The 17,567-nt window shown below is 41.8% G+C and overlaps 1 protein-coding gene across 1 annotated transcript; it reads right to left on the bottom strand.

The window, feature by feature from the left end:
- Positions 1 to 212: 212 nt before the first annotated feature.
- On the bottom strand, positions 213 to 8,869 carry LOC118230005 (inactive serine protease 35-like). Its single transcript, XM_035422662.1, has 2 exons — positions 8,606 to 8,869; positions 213 to 1,854 (listed from the first exon to the last, which is right to left on the bottom strand). The coding sequence occupies exon 2, from the start codon at positions 1,839 to 1,841 to the stop codon at positions 543 to 545; it is 1,299 nt and encodes a 432-aa protein (XP_035278553.1). The 5' UTR covers positions 1,842 to 1,854; positions 8,606 to 8,869; the 3' UTR covers positions 213 to 542.
- Positions 8,870 to 17,567: the final 8,698 nt, after the last annotated feature.

The following is a 17,567-nucleotide window of genomic DNA, read 5'->3' as shown; positions in this document are numbered from 1 at the left end:
AAGCAATTATTTCAAACAGAATAAACTAAAAATATCCTTTGTAAAACATAAGCATTCAACAAGTTGAAAAGCTTATTGTTCATACTGTATTCCTGGTTCAAGGCTTGATGAGCAAAACTTAGTAAGAGCAGCTCATTTTCACAGAAACACAGATTATATGTAATGGTATCATTCTACCACACATAAAGCACCATATTAAAATAAATTCTTATGTATTTACCAGATAGAGAAAGGAAATGGCAATGGAATGTTTGTCTGACTCCTCTGAGTATTTTCTTCAGCTAATATTCCGTGTTTTAATTAAATAAATAAAAGAACACCCATAGTTCTTTTTATAATCTAATGTTGTATTTCTATAAAATGTAAATGTAATCGATAGATCATCAAGGCAGCTGTGCACGGTGAAAGTTGTGGAGAAACAGCCTATAGTGCGGAGTTGGAAAAGCGACATACAGAAGATAATACGCAGGATAGCGGGAGTCAGTGAGGGGACCGGCAGGAGCAGCAGGAGTCAGTGACGGGCGGACCTGGCAGGCGGGGACTCACGCAGAGCGGCACTCTTCCGAGTTGCCGTGCACCCAGAGGCAGATCTGGGCGTACTTCTCGGGCGTGATCCTCACCCCGACATTGTAATCCTGCTGCGCCCCGTTCACGTCGACCCAGTGGTGCCCCGAGAAGACGCCGACGATCTTCCGCGTCCACTTCCTCTTCCCGGGCTCCTTCAGGCGGACGTAGATGCCCGAGCCGCCGGCCCCCGGCCCCGAGTCACACTGCTGGTACAGCAGGTCTCCGGACTCTTCCGTCACCGAGCAGAAGCGGTACACCAGCTGGCCGGCCCGGTCGTCGTCAAAGCCGGAGAAGTGGACCCGGCCGGCGGGGAGCTCGCGGACGGACGGGACCACGCCCAGGTCCATGAACTTCTGCCTGTGCGGCCGCTTCATCTCCAGCAGGGCGTAGTCGTAATCCACCGCCACCTCCGCCTTCCCCGACGGGCCCTTCAGCCAGCCCTGGGGGACCTGGGTCTGCTTCACCCGCGTCCAACGGAAGGTGGGCTTTTTGGCCTCCGCGCTGCGCCGGCTACGGCTCTTCCTCCCTCTCCGCTTGCCGCCCTTCCCCTCCCGTCCCCCCTTCCCCTCTGGTTCTCCCTTCCCCTCTGGCTCTCCCTTCTCCTCCTGCTCTCCTTTTCCCTCCTGCTCTCCTTTCCCCTCCTCCTTCCCCTCCCCTTTCTGGCCTTCTCCCTTCCTCCGGCCTTTCTTGCGTCCCCCTCTCTGTTTGGAGCGGAGCTTCAGGAGCCCCACGCGCAGCCTCTTGGCGCCCTTCAGGTAGTCTTTCCCGTCGTGTATGCAGTGGGCGGCCGTCAGCACGTGCTTGGGCGAGACCAGGATCCCGGAGCAGCCCGTGGAGAGCCTGACGGTGGTGGAGAAGGGGTAGCTGGTGGAGAACTGCCGGTCGGAGATGGTGAAGCGGCTGTCCGTGCCGTAGACCTCCCTCCTCCGGCGCGGGCGCGAGGCGTTCCGGGGGGGCGCGTCCTCGGCCAGGCCGCGGACGGACACGCGGGTGAGCGTGCGCGAGCCGTTCTCGTACACCGTCTCGTAGGACAGGAGCCTCTCCAGGTCGGCGGCGTCCGGGCGGGGCAGGGTGCTCTGGCACTCGATCGCGCAGGCCCCCCTCAGCTCGCCCTGCGGCTCGCCGCCGAACGCCGGCCGGCTGAGGCGCACCGTCCGCTCGCTCCGCACCAGCGGGACCTTCCCGTGGGGCCAGGTGTACTCATCCCCGTCCTCAGGCAAGGCCACGCCCAGCGCCGTCAGTGAGAGCAGAAGACACAGGGGAACAGAGCCCATTTCACAGCAGTCCCTAAGGTTGACACAGAGAGACATGTGAGTGGCAGAGGCACACATTACCCAAACAAAGGAAAGCCACCAGTCAAATATTACTGCTGCCATTGAAGCAGTTTATATACAAGGAAAGGTGATTTTTATATAATAGACGTGTAGACACTTGAAAATGTATTGTGGATTAATTTTGCTTCAATAAGCATAATTGCTGTCCACACAGAATCAAACACATTACCGAAACAATGGAACAATACCAGTCAAGTACTGCTGCCATTGAAGATTTATATACGTGGAAAGGGCGATTTCCCACGAACTGTGGAGACGTTAGGAATTTATTGTGGATTAATAACTGCTTCAGTGAGCATAATTGCTGCCCATGCGGAATCAAACCTGACTCCGTTAGGATTGAAAGTATACTGAGAAAACAGATGAAGAAACATTTTAAAAAGCAACAGAAGTTTAAGTACCCTGAACTAATGAACACAGTTCCATTCCTGGACAATCAATTTGTGTGCTATTTTTTGTTTCAATTACCCAGTTAGCTGTCTGTATCAACAACAGTTCAGTGAGTCGATAACACTAAAACATTTCATATTGGTACACAAGAACAGTCTTCATCTGTGTCATACATCAAAGTGTCGAAACACATACGTGATTGGGCAGCATAAATAATTTAGAATACAACAGAAAAGGAAACATTCCTCCTTACCCACTTCTACCAAATAATGTTCAGAATTAGGCTAACACCTTTTGGAATTAAAACAGACACCACATGATACCACTACTACTACTACTACTGCTGCTGCTACTATTAGAATTACAACTACTACTACTACTACTACTAATAGTAATAATAATAGTAATAATAATAATAATAATAATAATAATAATAATAATAATAATGTAACTAGACCTCTTGCTAAGAGTAAATAACGTCTGTTAAAATTTGATATTTAATAATTAGGTAGATGCTTTAAGCCAAAGCAACTTATGTACATTTCACATATTTCCCTCTGTTTCAGATACAGAATCTCTAAGTCACATGAATGTTAGACTACAAATGGGCAGCTGCACTATTTAAAAGAACTAGAATAATGCTGTTTTCATGGTTTGGACAATTGAAAATCTCGTAGACAGCTGGAAAAGGTTTAGCATGTACAATGCAGAACAATGGCCACAATCATCACAATGGAAGAATGGTGTACATAAAATAAACTATAATGCAGAAGCTTGCAGTCTGCAGGAGCACTAGCAAGGGATGACGTGAATACATATTTTTTCCAGGAGATGGTGCACTTCCCCTACAAAAGAGGCCCCTACAATTCTAAACTGCACTTAATTGCTATACAAATGTAACTTAGGTCACCAGGAAAACATGTCACCTAATATCTTGTGTGCGTATGTATAGTACAAAAGCTCTCTAACTCCAATACTGGAGGGCCACAGAGTGAGCAGGATTTTGTTATTTCTTTGAAGAGTTCCTTTGTGACTTTTAAGCCAATCAATGACTCAATTGAGCCCTTAATTTCTGAACACACTGATAACACTGTAGACCCTGTGGCATCTAAGGGTTTGACTTTGAGATCCTTGTATTACACTTTCATTCAAAGATATGTGACTCCAGCCTGTGGAACAGACTCTTGCTGTGATTTACACCTATATTACCTAGTGATCCTATCCAAAATATGGCTTCCAATATGACTTCATGAAAACATATTCACAACAGAAGAACAGAAGACTGCAAGTGCACATTTGCACATGCTCGTAAATGTGTGAAACACAGGAGTAACAGGTTGAAGGCAACACAGTTAACACCTCAGGGGAGGTGATTAACCCACTGGATGGTCATTAAACCAGACAAGTGCTAAAGGTGTGACAAGAGGTCCAGGGTTACACTACTGAGCAAAAGCAATGCACAGACAGTACAGGCATTTAGCAGATGCTCTTATCCAGAGCTACATAGACAGCTCTGCATTTTTACATAGTATCCATTTTAGACAGTTAGGCAATTCAGGCTAAGTATCTTACTCAATAATAAAACAACAGCAGTTGGTAATCAAACCTGCAACTTTTTGGTTTCACGCCCAGTACCCTAATCCTTAGACTACACTGCTGCCAGTGGGAGATGAGACCTGTCTTCATCTCACACAAAGGTTCAAACATTTCACAGAGCTGGGGACTGCTGTTAAAAGCAAAAGGATAAATGCCTTTCCAGATTCTGGGTGCTCCTGACTGCAGGCTCTGTAAGGGCACTCACTGGAACTGCAGGGTAGGCCCCTTAGCTGCAGGTTCAAATCTCAGCTATGACTAAATCAACGGAGGACACAAGAGGCATTGTGTCACCAGAGGTATGAGACTGTAAACCAGTCTGTGTTCTTTGAGTTACCACTGTATCAGCTCTTTCCAGTGCTGTGTAAGGGGCTCACATTTTACCCATTGCACCAAATGAGAGATGTGCCTTTCCAATGGTTGAATAGTGTTGACGTGTGGTTAGTAGGGCATAAAAAAATAGTCACTGGTGGGTGCGTTTACATGCTCCTCTATTGTGCTCCTTGCACAAATCAGATGGCCCGGAGGTAACAGAGGCAAAAGTGCAGATGAAAAACTACAGATTACAAAATACCAACTGGAAATTACATTTTAATTCACACAAGGCATTCATCACAAATTACTGATCACAAATCACTGGTCAAAACTACTGATCACAACTGGTAATCATAAAGTATTGGTTAAAGACGGCTTTGTATACAGAGTCATGAAAAAGTAATCACCCCTTCCTGATTTCCTCTATTGTATAGTTGTCACACTGGTTTCATATATTTAGACAAAATGTAACATCAGACAAAGGTAACCTAAGTGAACACAAAACACATTTTTTAAAATTATGATTTCATATATTTAATGAAAAAGTTATCAAACACCCATATCACCCATGTGAAAAAGTAATTGCCCCCTTGAACTTAATAACTGGTTGCACCACCTTTAGCAGCAATAACTGCAACCAAACACTTCCAATAATATGATATGAGTCTATCATAATTGTTGAGGAATTTTAGCCCACTCTACTTTGCAGAACTGTTTTAATTCAGACAAATTGATTTTAGAGCATGCACTGCTCGTTTCAGGTCCTGCCACAGCATCTCTGTTGGGTTAAATTCAGAACTTTGACTAGGCCACTCCGAAACTTTACTTTTGTTTCTCTTCAGCCATTCAGATGTGGAATTGCTGTTGTGTTTTGGATAATTATCTTTCTGCATAACCCAATTACGCTTCAGCTTCAGCTCATGGACAGATGACCAGACTTTCTCCTTAAGAATTTTTTGGTACAGAGCAGAATTCATGGTTCCTTCAATAATGGCAAGTCGCCCAGGTCCTGAAGCAGCAAAGCATCCCATCACCATCACACTACCACCATCATGTTTGACTGCTGGTATGTTTTTCTTGTGGTGAAATGCTGTATTTGCTTTACGTCAAACATGATGAGACCCATGTTGTCCAAAAAGTTCAACTTCTGACTCATCTGTCCATAAAACATTATCCCTAAAGGCTTGGGATCATCCAGGTGCCTTTTTTGCAAATGTGAGACAAGCATTGATATTATTCTTGGTTAGTGTTGGCTTCTGTCTTGCTAGTCTCCCACGAGTCTCATTTTTGCCCAGTTTCTTTCTTATTGCGGTGTCATGAACACTGACCTTGTTTGAGGCTAGAGAGGCCTGCAGTTAACTGAATGTTCTTCTGGGATCTTTTGTGATTCCTGGATGAGTTGTCGCTATGCCCTTGGAGTAATTTTGGCAGGCCGGCCACTCCTGGGAAAGTGTTCTCCATTTGGAGATAATGGCTCTCACTGTGGTACTGTGCAGTTTTAACCCTTTCCAGACTGATATAATACAGCGACTTTTTCTCAGCTCTACTGGAATTTCCACTGAATTTCTGTTTCATAGTGTGCTTGTAGACTATTTCACTTTGATGGTAAGGTTCAACATGAGTAAGGTTTAGGTTTAATTGCTGGTAGAAATGAAGACTTGCTGTGCTCAATCAGCTGAATAGAATTGTCCATTAAATTTGGTTAAATGGTTGATTGAGTAACTAAGGGGGTTTTTCACATGGGTGATATGTGTGTTTGAAAACATTGTTCAGTAAATAAATGAAATCATAATTTAAAACATGTGTTTTTTGTTTACTCACTCAATGTCTAATATTACATTTTGACTAAAGATCTGAAACCATCCAGTGTGAGAAATATGCAATAATAGAGGAAACCAGGAAGGGAGAAAATACTTTTACTGTAAATATTGATTTAAAATGGCCAATTGCAAATTAGTCAGAGGAGGTGAGGGGGGAGTTCTAGGCTATGATTTGGGGATGGTTCCAGTTCATGCTGAAAATGTATACATGTGTTATGAGTGCAGCCCCCACAGACTTGCTTGGGGTTGGTCAGTGGAGGGTGGCCAATAAGGAACATTTTCAACCAATCAACATTCTGTTTGTGTGTTTGTTCATGAGTAACTGCATCTGGCATCATACAGATCCATGTTTGAGCCAATCTTGGAGGTTATGGGGGAGGTTTGAGGTGAGGATTTGAGCCAATAAGCAGGGTAAGGGGTCACCATCCATTAAATATGCTGAAGGTTACACCATTTCCAAAATGCAACAAGAGGCATGTCAGTTAAGCAACATTTTCTAATGAAGTGAAACAGATAACATGTCTTTAAGAACCTGTAAAGAAGTGATGAATTGACTTGAAAGGAAGCAAAAGTTTGTATCCCTTATTGAAGTCTAAGTTTCTGTTATGTGTGAAAGGTTGATTTAGCATCTGTTTCCTCAGCCCAATGAGTCCGGGGACACACATTCTGCCTTCATTAAAGGACTATAATGCACCATGAATACAATCGCAGACATCCCTAGAGATCTATGTAAAGAAAGAAAAACGTTTCTGTGGAAATCCATTATTCGCTGGGCAGTTAATCAGTCGGTACTCCAACACGCTGCACCCACACTCCAGGTGGTGACCCCTGACCCTTGACCCCATCCCCGAACTCAGCAGCTGAACATACTCTGATGGCCTCTGGAATAGTCATCACCCCACAGTCCCTCTTACTGCACCCTGGTGACAAAGCACTGCTACTGTCGGCTGTCTACTACTGCCACCAGCAGCACAGCAACAGGAGAGAGAGAGAGAGAAAGAGAGAGAGAGTGAGAGAGACTGACTGGTTGGCTGACTGACTGACTGACTGGTTGGCTGGCTGGCTGACTGACTGAATGTCAGGTAATTATGTATTGAGATTGGGTTCTGCAATCTGGCCTATTCTAAAACAAGACAAACAAAAGCACACAGACATAAAGGAGTACAGATATACTTCTGAGAGTAGAACAACTTTACAGAGAGACGTGCAGACAATACAGACAACTGACCGACATACACGTCTACAGGATTAAACAATTACAGGAAGGCAGACATGTTCTATTTTTTTAATGGAAACAATACTATCACGTCCTGAGCTGTTTCTTTAAAATACAGTCTTACTTCAAATAGGAAGGATTTTACGGTGCAGTTCGAAGCGATTCGTGTTCTGCATTTAACCGCGTAGCCTACAAAATCTGTACATCAGTTAAATTCAGAGTATTTTCACCGGTTTTGCCAATAGATGGTGCGTGTGCTTAAATTTCGCCTTGCATGAATTTAAAGCCGGGTTTGCCGTTATGTGGCTAGGAAAATTAAATCACGAACCGACTGGATTATTACTGTAGAATTAATTTAATTTAATAATTCGTAATTTACAGATTACTTTAGTATTAACATCACAGCCATAAAATGTATTACATACATTAATAACAAGTTATTTGTGCATTACATAGCCTACAGTTATTCGGCTAAAATGGTATTCCGAAATAATTGAGTCGGTAGGCTCAAGTTAGGCTAAATTCTTGTGATGCATCTTGATAAGTTTTACGATGAAGGCCAATTAGCTAGCCTAATGCCCTCAGCGTATTGAGATGCTCCAGTAATTTATTTTTATAATTAACTGTGTGTTTTGTATGAGATGTAGCATAGCTGGAAGAAACAGCGACACTTTTGTGACTTGTGTGTAATAGGCTAATCTTGTCCACCGTGGCTGTGAAATAAGTAGCCCAAGTGTTATGTAATAATTAATTGTGAAGATGGCAGACACGCAGAGCTGCATATGTTTCCTAAATACGTTTATAATCATTTTAGGTCGGTTCGATTCCCAACCGGGGCCGTTGGACTCCTTTAGGAAGGAAAGCTAATTAACCTGATTTGCTAAAGCCCAATATCCACTTGTATATGCAAAAACGTAGTCTGCATAAATCGCTCTGGATAAGACCGTCTGGCTTTATTTATTTATTATTATTTTTTTTATAAATGCAACTAAATAAATAAATAAATAAATAAATAAATAAAAATGTTCGCTTTTTTCCCGGAGCCAATGTCACATCGAACACGAATTGTGTGCATCATTCGTTCATCATACAAACGAATTGGAAAAGGCACATTTTGAATTTCAAAGTAAAACATTGCTATAAAAAGAAATGAATGAAAATGCAATTTAAAAAATCGTGGCCACAAGAAAGGGCTGCATTTAAATAAGCCTTATCTCTTCCATCTCCTCATGGACAGATATTCAGTGTAGTCTGTCAGATGTCTTGGCAACATTGATGCAGCTTTCTAAATCATATGGTACAGCTCACAAATTATCTGCATGGACAATACGAACATTAGCCTAAATGTACATGCACGAAAGAAATCATACCTTTTAGCATTCGAAAAGAGGATATGGCAAATCCAATTTCAGTTTGGATTCCTCTTCTGGGTCATTCGCGTTTTTTAATTTGTTTTTTATACCAGAGTTTTCCTATTACTGCCTGCAAGTCCGCATCCCGTCATAGCCCCTACGCTGAAGAAGCAAAACGAAGCAACAGCCAAACGCCTCCGCATAGACTACTCTTGATGCACGTGGAAAGAAAAAGTCTGAAAAAATCATTCTTCACTTGTGACAAAGAGGTTTGCGTAGGGGTGGGACCAAAAACCAGAGTAGGACCAAAGTTTCAAAGCTTTAAAATGCAAGAAGAGCAAAATTTGTTCAATTAAGACTCAACGCAATAAATAAATAAATAATTAATTATAATACTAAAATGTAGGTTCATTGCGGTCGTTTTCCGCGTTTTGTTAACCAAGACTGTTCTAAAGAACCACCCCTTTTCGCAGCTGGCGGCGCACACAAGGGAGAGTGCGTTACCTGTCAGAAGTATGCTTCAAATGATAAAGGTCTAGGCTATAGAGAAATTATTATAACAACGAAATATAAAAAAGAGACCAAAACTTCAATTAACGAATGTCTCTCTACGTGAAAGTAATTACATTGTAACATCCTGAATGGGCTGACAGGTGCACAGGCAGAAAATACAGAAAAATCTGGAAGGAATAGGCTGTTCCTTTATTGGAACCGTGGAACTAAGCCTATTTGTCTGTATGTGTGTGTTATTATTATTATTATTATTATGTGACATTAGTATATTTGATTGTGCTTGTTTTCATCGCATTGTATTCTTCGAAATTATCTCGTAGCCTGTCGGCTACATTTCAAATCGCAACTGCGACTTGTGTAACTAGCCTACAAAAAATTGGCACTTATGTTGGACTGATGATATTAACGGTCAATGCATACGTATATTTGAATCACTAAAATTTAAAGTCTATTTATCAAACATCGCAAGAGGATCTAATTAAATTAGATAAGTGAACACATTTTTCGTGGACAGTCGCTGCAGCAATTCGGTAAGGAAGCCTAATACCCAGATAAAACGAACACTACCGTCAAATAAATTGTAGCCTATAGGCCTTGCCTGCTTTCTACTTTGCGTGTATGCACCTGCTAGCTTGTTAGCGTGTGATGTGCGGGAGTCAATCTCCCTAGCCCACAGCACATGCCCCCCCACCAGTTGCAGGTGTGCAGCTATGGATCTTAAAGCCTCCAGGGCTTCGATGCCACCAGCGCTAACCCTACCCCGCCCTTCTCCCATTAGGCTCCATCCTCATCCACCTCAGTCCTGATAAGCCTCCCTGGCCCTGGAGCTGAGAATTGCACATAACGTGATGCTGTCACTCGCTTTACAAGTAGGGATGGTGCTGGACGGGTAAGGCACTGTGTTGGGTTAGAGTCCGATGTAACACTTTGTATGTTAAGAAAAAATGTTCACTTATGTGCTTCGTGTCATTCATTTATATGGGACTTCCTTCTTGCTACTGTACCATACAGGCCAGATATGTGGTGTACATGGGATATTGTTAATTCACAAATATTTCCACCCTATAATATTATATTTCCACCTAATATTTTCAGCCACTAAACTATGTATTTTCTTTCAACGCCTTATGGTGGTTTCCCAAACTAGCTTTGTTCTTGCTTGGGTGCTTAGTTTACAGAAGCTATAACAGCTTAGTTCAGGCGGTGTCCAGCAGGATTTTGGTTTTTTAATGGTCTGGGATGCATTTTCCTGGTATGGTTTGGATGCACTCATAGCATTAGACGGTTATTTCAATGTCAGTGATTATTGAATGAAACTGAGCAATCACCTTCATCTCATATAAAAGCATTCTCTCCTGATGACACAAATGTCTTTCAAGATGACATTGCCCCCCCATTCCCCTCCATCCACAGACACTGACATTATTTGTATCTCATGACCTTTGCAGTCACCAGACCTTAATGTCACTTTCTATTGTTTTAAAGTAACTCCAAATCTGCTGATGTAAAAATATGCATGACCCTTTTTTATCCCAGAACTTTCAATGACCACACACACACACACACACAAGACACACACACACACATGTGCATGCACGCACACACACACACAAACAGAGAGAGAGAGAGAGAGAGAGAGAGAGAGAGAGAGTACCTGAGACCAGACAGCCAGATACTTTTAAGAATTGGCCCTGAAAAGATCTGAACAGAAATGGTTATTGGGAAACCCTGTCCAAAAAAGCGAGCTAAGCATCCTGGCCAGAGGACAGCACACAAATGAACAACCATTTATGCAGTCACAGTCTGCAGCTGTGAGATTGATGAAGAAAATCAGTCTACAGTTTATGGCCTGAGTAATTACTGTTTGACGTCTGCTAAAGTGGTCAGATTGGCCAGTGTATGACAATTTTGGTCAAAAGGCTAAATTCTGAAGCATTGAACATCACAGTTACCTCTCTCAGCAAAATGAACTTGGAACTGGATTTGTCTGAATGTGAAAACACTGAACAGTTTATTTAGAATGAAAGTCACACTGCTTTGCAGCTTGTCTTTTGCCATGGGTAAGGATATCATTATTCACAGTAAAATGTCTCTTGTTATTTCAACTCTGACAGATCACATAAGTCCAGTTGGGACCATATGAACTCTGTAAGAGTTGATTTTACACTGAACATTTTACTGTGTTTATTACTCAGTAAAGTTGGCAACAAATCCAGGAATGGAATATAAATATTTTTATAACATTTCATATTTTCAGATCCCCAGTTAATTCACAGACTGGTAAACTCCTACTTCCCACTTCCTTTCGAATCCTCAATAATTTAGTTGTGTGCCTCTATAATATCCTATGACTACCCCATTAATAATAGCATGCCTAGATTACACACACTGAAATATCACAAACAATCTTTTATTATGCATAGTGCATTTAAGAAATGTATGAAAAAATGATACTTAATAGCAAACATGTATGTACATGTATTATATTTGTGTGACATGTCTGGAATAATTCCAGTCTGTTAGTAGACTAAATCCCAAAATATAAGTGGGTTTTATTGTTGAAAAAATTTTGTTTGCTGAAACAATTAGCTTATGGCCTTGGATCAAATTCTGTGACCAGTAACACCGTAGGGTGATCTGCAATTGCCGTCAGTTAGGTTTAGTTGGATAGGGTTACACCTGCCACTTGATTGGACGCCCATAGATTCCAGTCAAAGCTGCAAATGAAAGGCCTTCCTCCCACTCCGCTTCATGACAGCTTAGCTGTAGTCTGCAGTGCGAAAAGAAGCATCTGGTGACACCATGTGTTTTGGAGGAGAACCATAGATGTCTGCACTCTCCCAAATCAGCTGTCGGTTACACAAGCATGTATGCAGCTTCAGGAGCAGATGATTGGCTATTCCAAATTGGGGTGGGAATTGGATGTGCTCAGCCATGCGTTGGCTGCCAGATTTCTTATTTTTTTTAACTTAAATTTTTTCAAATGCCATTTTGGAAATTACATTTGGATATAAACTCTCTTCAGTCTCGTTTTGCCAATGAGTTATATTTGGTATAATGAGAACTTACCCTATTTTCAGTGGTTTTCAAAGGGAGCAAGTTTCCAAGGGCATGGCATGATGAAATTAATGTAATGTGGCCTGTCTGTGTACAATAAAACACCCATTTTGATGTGTTGTTTGACAGATTAATGAGTGCATTTATTCATTTAAAGTGCTACAAGCAGTTCAACTTAAGCTTTGTTGTCAGGAGCCAGCTACTTATCAGATGATAGCTGTCTGACATGACAAAAACTGTCCTCACTGGCTTTAAACTCGCAGTCCAGCTTGTTCATTCTCCTACCTAGTGCTTCTCTAAGTCACTTTCCTTGAAATGGGCACACATGCTTCCATAGATGTTTAATCTTATAATTTGCAATGTTTTCTTTTTCCGGAGATGGCAAGGCAGGCGGTATTTTTCCCAGCAGTTGTAAACTACAGTACTTCCGAATGTACAAGTACTTCTTACAGTGAATGATTATGCTTGTTGACTTGAAGTCCATTCATCAGTGCAGGAACATTGCAGTAAACTGAAAGCCAACTCCTCAAGCATCAGAATCAGGGGCGAGGCTGAAGGGAAGTAAGAGGTTTGGCTCCGTTACTGGGAGGTCTGGCTCAGGATTATACCTCAGATAGTGTGTGTGTGTGTGTGTGTGTGTGTGTATATGTGTGCTTGTGTGTGTGTGCATGCATGCTTGTATGTGTATCTGCCATCAGTAGATAATCATTATCATACTATAGCAACACTAGTAATGGAAACTAAAGACCAAAATAATGTGCCTTGAGTGAGTTTTCTGCCAAATTATGCAAATCTAATGTAAGTGTATCAGTGCAGCTGGGTCTGAATCTTGTGCATTTGCTTTTCTTAATGGTTTCTGGAGGCTGCAGAATAACGTTTGCTTTCTTTGGCCATATTTATCTGACTGAGAATTATCTGAATGTCACACATAGCTTAGATGAGAAACACATGTTAAGTGCATTTGGTGTCTTCCTGTCATGCTCGCTGGAACAGTATTCACGTTCCAAGAGCTTTAAAAAGGGAAGGCTGATGAAGTACAAGTTGAAAAGTAAAAGAAGCAATCTGATCACTGTGCAAATATCATATGCACTAGGCTAATAACTGCCCTTTCCCTGAGTGAACTGCTCACTTATTTCTGTGGAAGTGCTCCTAGGGGAAGAGAAACCACACACCACATAACCTCCTCTAACACACCCAGAGGTCACTCTGTCCATCGCACACATCCCAAAGTCTTGTCTGCTCGCATGCAAAGCCCATCTCACTTCCACTCTGACCAAGTCCCCCACTGTACTTAATCAAACCCCCACTCACTCCAGTCTGACCAAATCCACTCTCACTGTGTTCATTCAAACCCCCACTCACTCCAGTCTGACCAAATCCACTCTCACTGTGTTCATTCAAACCCCCTCTCTCTTATACACTCACCAACCCCCCCCACCACACTCAATCAAACCCCCTCTCACTTCCACTCTGACTTAATCCACCCTCACTGCACTCATTCAAATCCCCTTCACTACCACACTCACCTAACAGCCCCTCATCACCACATTCACCAATGATATCCAATCCCCCCCTCATTACTACATTCATCCACCCCCTTAAAATTCCATCTTCCCTCACATGAATTACTAAAACTTCAGTATTACCAAGCCTCTCTGACTCCAGATATACCACAAACCCCTCCACATCACTCCCTGATACTCGCCAAAGCCCCACTCACACCAATCTTCCTTCGCACCCGCCTGCTCTATATTTTACATACCAATGACTACGAGAGCAAATACAGTCAGACAGACATCTGATCAAGTTTGCTGGTGACGCAGCACTTATCAGTCTTTCAAAGCACTCCGAGCAAAATCACAGGCCTATTTTAGAGGATTTTACCAAATGCGACTCGTCATCCCTACGTCTCAACACAAGCAAAACAAAGGAAAGGCTGGCTGTCTTCAGGAGAAGTGCAGTCCCCTCCTCCGCTACGATATTAAAAATACGGAGGTAAACAAGAATGCAATTATCTGGGGCTTGTGATGGAAACTGCACTGGGACAAATACATCAACCTGATGTATAAGATGTGGCAGCAGCACCTCTTTCTTTTGGAAGCTGAGATTTTTCAATGAGAATTGTACCATCGTTAAACTGTTTTATAAGTTCATGGTTGAAAGTGTTTGAACCTACTGTTTTTTTTGTTGGTTTGGAAATAAAAGCACAGCCAACCACAACAGATGGGTAAAAATTCTTAAAATGAACAGCACAATCATTGTGCAGCTACAAACCAGCCTGATTGTGCTATACAAAAGAAGAGCATTTACGAAAGCAGAGATTATATTAAATGATCAAACCCACCCACTGTTGACTGAGTTCAATCTCCTACCTTCAGGCAAATGTATCTCTGTTCCCCTTGGCAAAAGAAATAGGCCATTCATCCTTAATGTCATATCCTTTTTAAGTTGAGTGGAGTGCAATAACCACTCCACTCCACTTATCACACTTTTAATATAATGTAATTGTAGCAAACACGCCTGCCACAGGCCACCGAAGTGGGAGGGAGAAGATGTTCAAACAGTCCAGATTTATTGTACGAGAGTTTGGCAAGATGGTAACGCCAAATGAGCAGATGTAAAAACCCTGTCATGACAGAGAGCTCCTGATGTGGGTGGGGATGGCAGATTTAACCTGTGCGCAGTGATTACCTCACTACGCACAGGTGCAGCCACTCCTGTTCCTGGGTCTAATTAGCCTGGCCAATTATCTAATTCTTAACCAATTATCCAATTGGCCAGGTCTAATTAGCTTGACCCAGGGCAGGTGTGGCTGCTTAAACCAGCCATCCCCACACCACAGTAATGTCTCAGATTTTTGTATTATATATACTGTTAGAGAAGTGAGGATTAAGTAAAATAAGTTGTTGTTAAGTTGAATACCAAACATAAGTGCATCAACAGTTAAAACCTCTCACACACAGTAAACTAAATATATTTAATTAAATTTGTAAATTATTATCGCAGATATCAATTATCAAATCACTGAATTCATTGAAAGGGATAGCAACTTGTTGGAACAACATTCATAAAAATGTACAACTCACAACCAGATTTAAATGAAGAGATTTATTATATTGCAACAAGGTTGCAACATCTAGTCTAAAGACAAAGGTTGACTACCTTAAAAAAAAAAAAAAAAACAATATTACAAACAGACAAGTTACAGTCACAAAATATATTAATGAAAGAAGATCCCAAACCACAGCTTGTCTCTCCTAAATTAATCCCAAGAAAGTGCCAAGTGCAATGTTAAAAAACCAAATGACATCAGAATATTCCTTTACCCCCTCACTCTCCTACTGGCCTATGCATAATTAATGATCAAGGCAGGATCCAAGGAGTACTAATGTCTTCCCTTTTATATTATTATTGGTTCAGGTCAATCTACAGTACAACACATCTTTTTAAGGGTATAGGGAAATTGACCCTCTCCTTTTACGCATTGTGGTGACATTAAATATTAATATTAATATTTATATATATTACATATTTTTGGGAAACAGAGCTTTTATGGAAATACTTGAATGAATGAATGAATTAAGGAATTATTGCATTTATATACCACTTTTCCAGACTCTCAAAGTACTTTACAGTGATGAGGGGGAACTCTCCTCACCCACCACCAATGTGTAACATGTACTGCAGTCATTTTGCACCAGAACACTCCCCACACAACAGCTGAGGTGGAGAGGGAGAGAACAACTTTTAGCCAATTAAATCAGGGGATGATAAGGAGGCCAGTTGAGAGAGCCAAGTTGGAAAATCAGCCAGGACACCAGGGAACCTCCTACTCTTTGTGATGACCAGGGTGAGTCAGGACCTTGGTTTAATGTCTGGTAATCTGATAGACAGCATCTCCTGCAGCACAGTGTCACTGTCACTGCACTGGGGCATTGGGCTTTATTTGACCGGAGAGAAGACTGTCCCCTGTTGGCCCACCCACACCACTTTCAGCACCAACAAGTTTACTCAGCTGGTCTCCCATCCAAACAAAAATTAAGCCTACACTTGCTTAGCTTTAGCTGTTTGACAGGAGCAAAGTACATGGTGGTACGACTGCTAGCATGGGAGCTACCATGCAGAGAGACTAGATCAGGCAGGAATTAAACCAAGTCACAAAGTCAGCAGTGACACTCCGGCTTCTGCTTTATTTGGGTATGACCTGAGCCAGAATACCCAACATAATGACAGTAGGTGTATTAACCAGTTTTAAGGTACACAATTCTGTTAGTATAAGGAATGCCAGTGTGGAGTTCCCCAGGTCACCCTTGTTGACACACACACACACACACACACATGCATACACCCATATCCACGCACACACATTAACAACTCAAATGGTTACCCCCCAGTTCTTACTTTCTGTATCTGATCTCCAGGCCATTCTAGGCCAGCCCTTTGAAGTTTCCTATGGCATGAACAGGCTAAATGGTGAATTAGATTTTCCGGGCAGTACTGTACATTGTCGTTTGTATTTAGATTTTGTTTGGCGGCAAACTGATTTTTCATGAGAGATAATTAAGTTTTCTACTACAGCTACTAGAAGGGTGCCCTGCTCCAGCTCTCCATGACAATTTCCTCCCTCTGTTTGGCATAGGAGCAACAACATTGCTTTAGGATGACATACATATCCAGATTATGTTTCGTGGCACAACAGTAATGGATACACAACAGTCTTAGAGCCAGTGGTCTAAATGGAAGCAACTCAATGACTTGTGGCTTTCATATAAGAATCATCCTGACCCTAGAGATCTGCCTGGCGTGATTTGTCCGCTAATTGCTTGTAATGTAATGCAATGTAGTGATTACTGTTCCAAACATTATCATGAAAACACAGCTTTGTTGGGTTTGCATGTAGAAACCATAAAATGGCAGTGTGCTGCTAACATGTTTTGTTTACATTTACATATAAACACTCCATTTGTCCAGAATGATAACTGTGTTTGATCTGATTACAAAAGGCTATTTTTATGTCAAAGAATTACAGTTTGACAAAATACAAATACTTCAAAAACAAAACCATAAACCAAGTCATACAAATTTAAGACATGGGGAACAGAAGAAACAATTTATAAGCAAAGCTGCAACCAGCGTGGATCTGAAAAAGAAAGATCACATTGATAATTGAAAGGCATCATGTCTTGTATTTAGACAAACCAAGCAGTCCTGTACTTTCTCTAAAACCACATAAATACACACCTTACATCTTATCCAGGGGCTTCTTTGGGGAATACCAAACCAAGAGAAAAAAAACTGTCAAAAAACCACATTTACCTCCTTTTCCCCCATTAGGAACTAAAGTCTGTGCACTCCCAGTATACCTGCCCATGAGCCAGTGACTAAAACCCACACAATACTGTAAGAGATA

Source organism: Anguilla anguilla, chromosome 6, assembly GCF_013347855.1.
Source record: "Anguilla anguilla isolate fAngAng1 chromosome 6, fAngAng1.pri, whole genome shotgun sequence".
In the NCBI taxonomy this organism is placed as follows: domain Eukaryota; kingdom Metazoa; phylum Chordata; class Actinopteri; order Anguilliformes; family Anguillidae; genus Anguilla; species Anguilla anguilla.
This window is presented reverse-complemented; position numbering and strand designations above follow the sequence as displayed.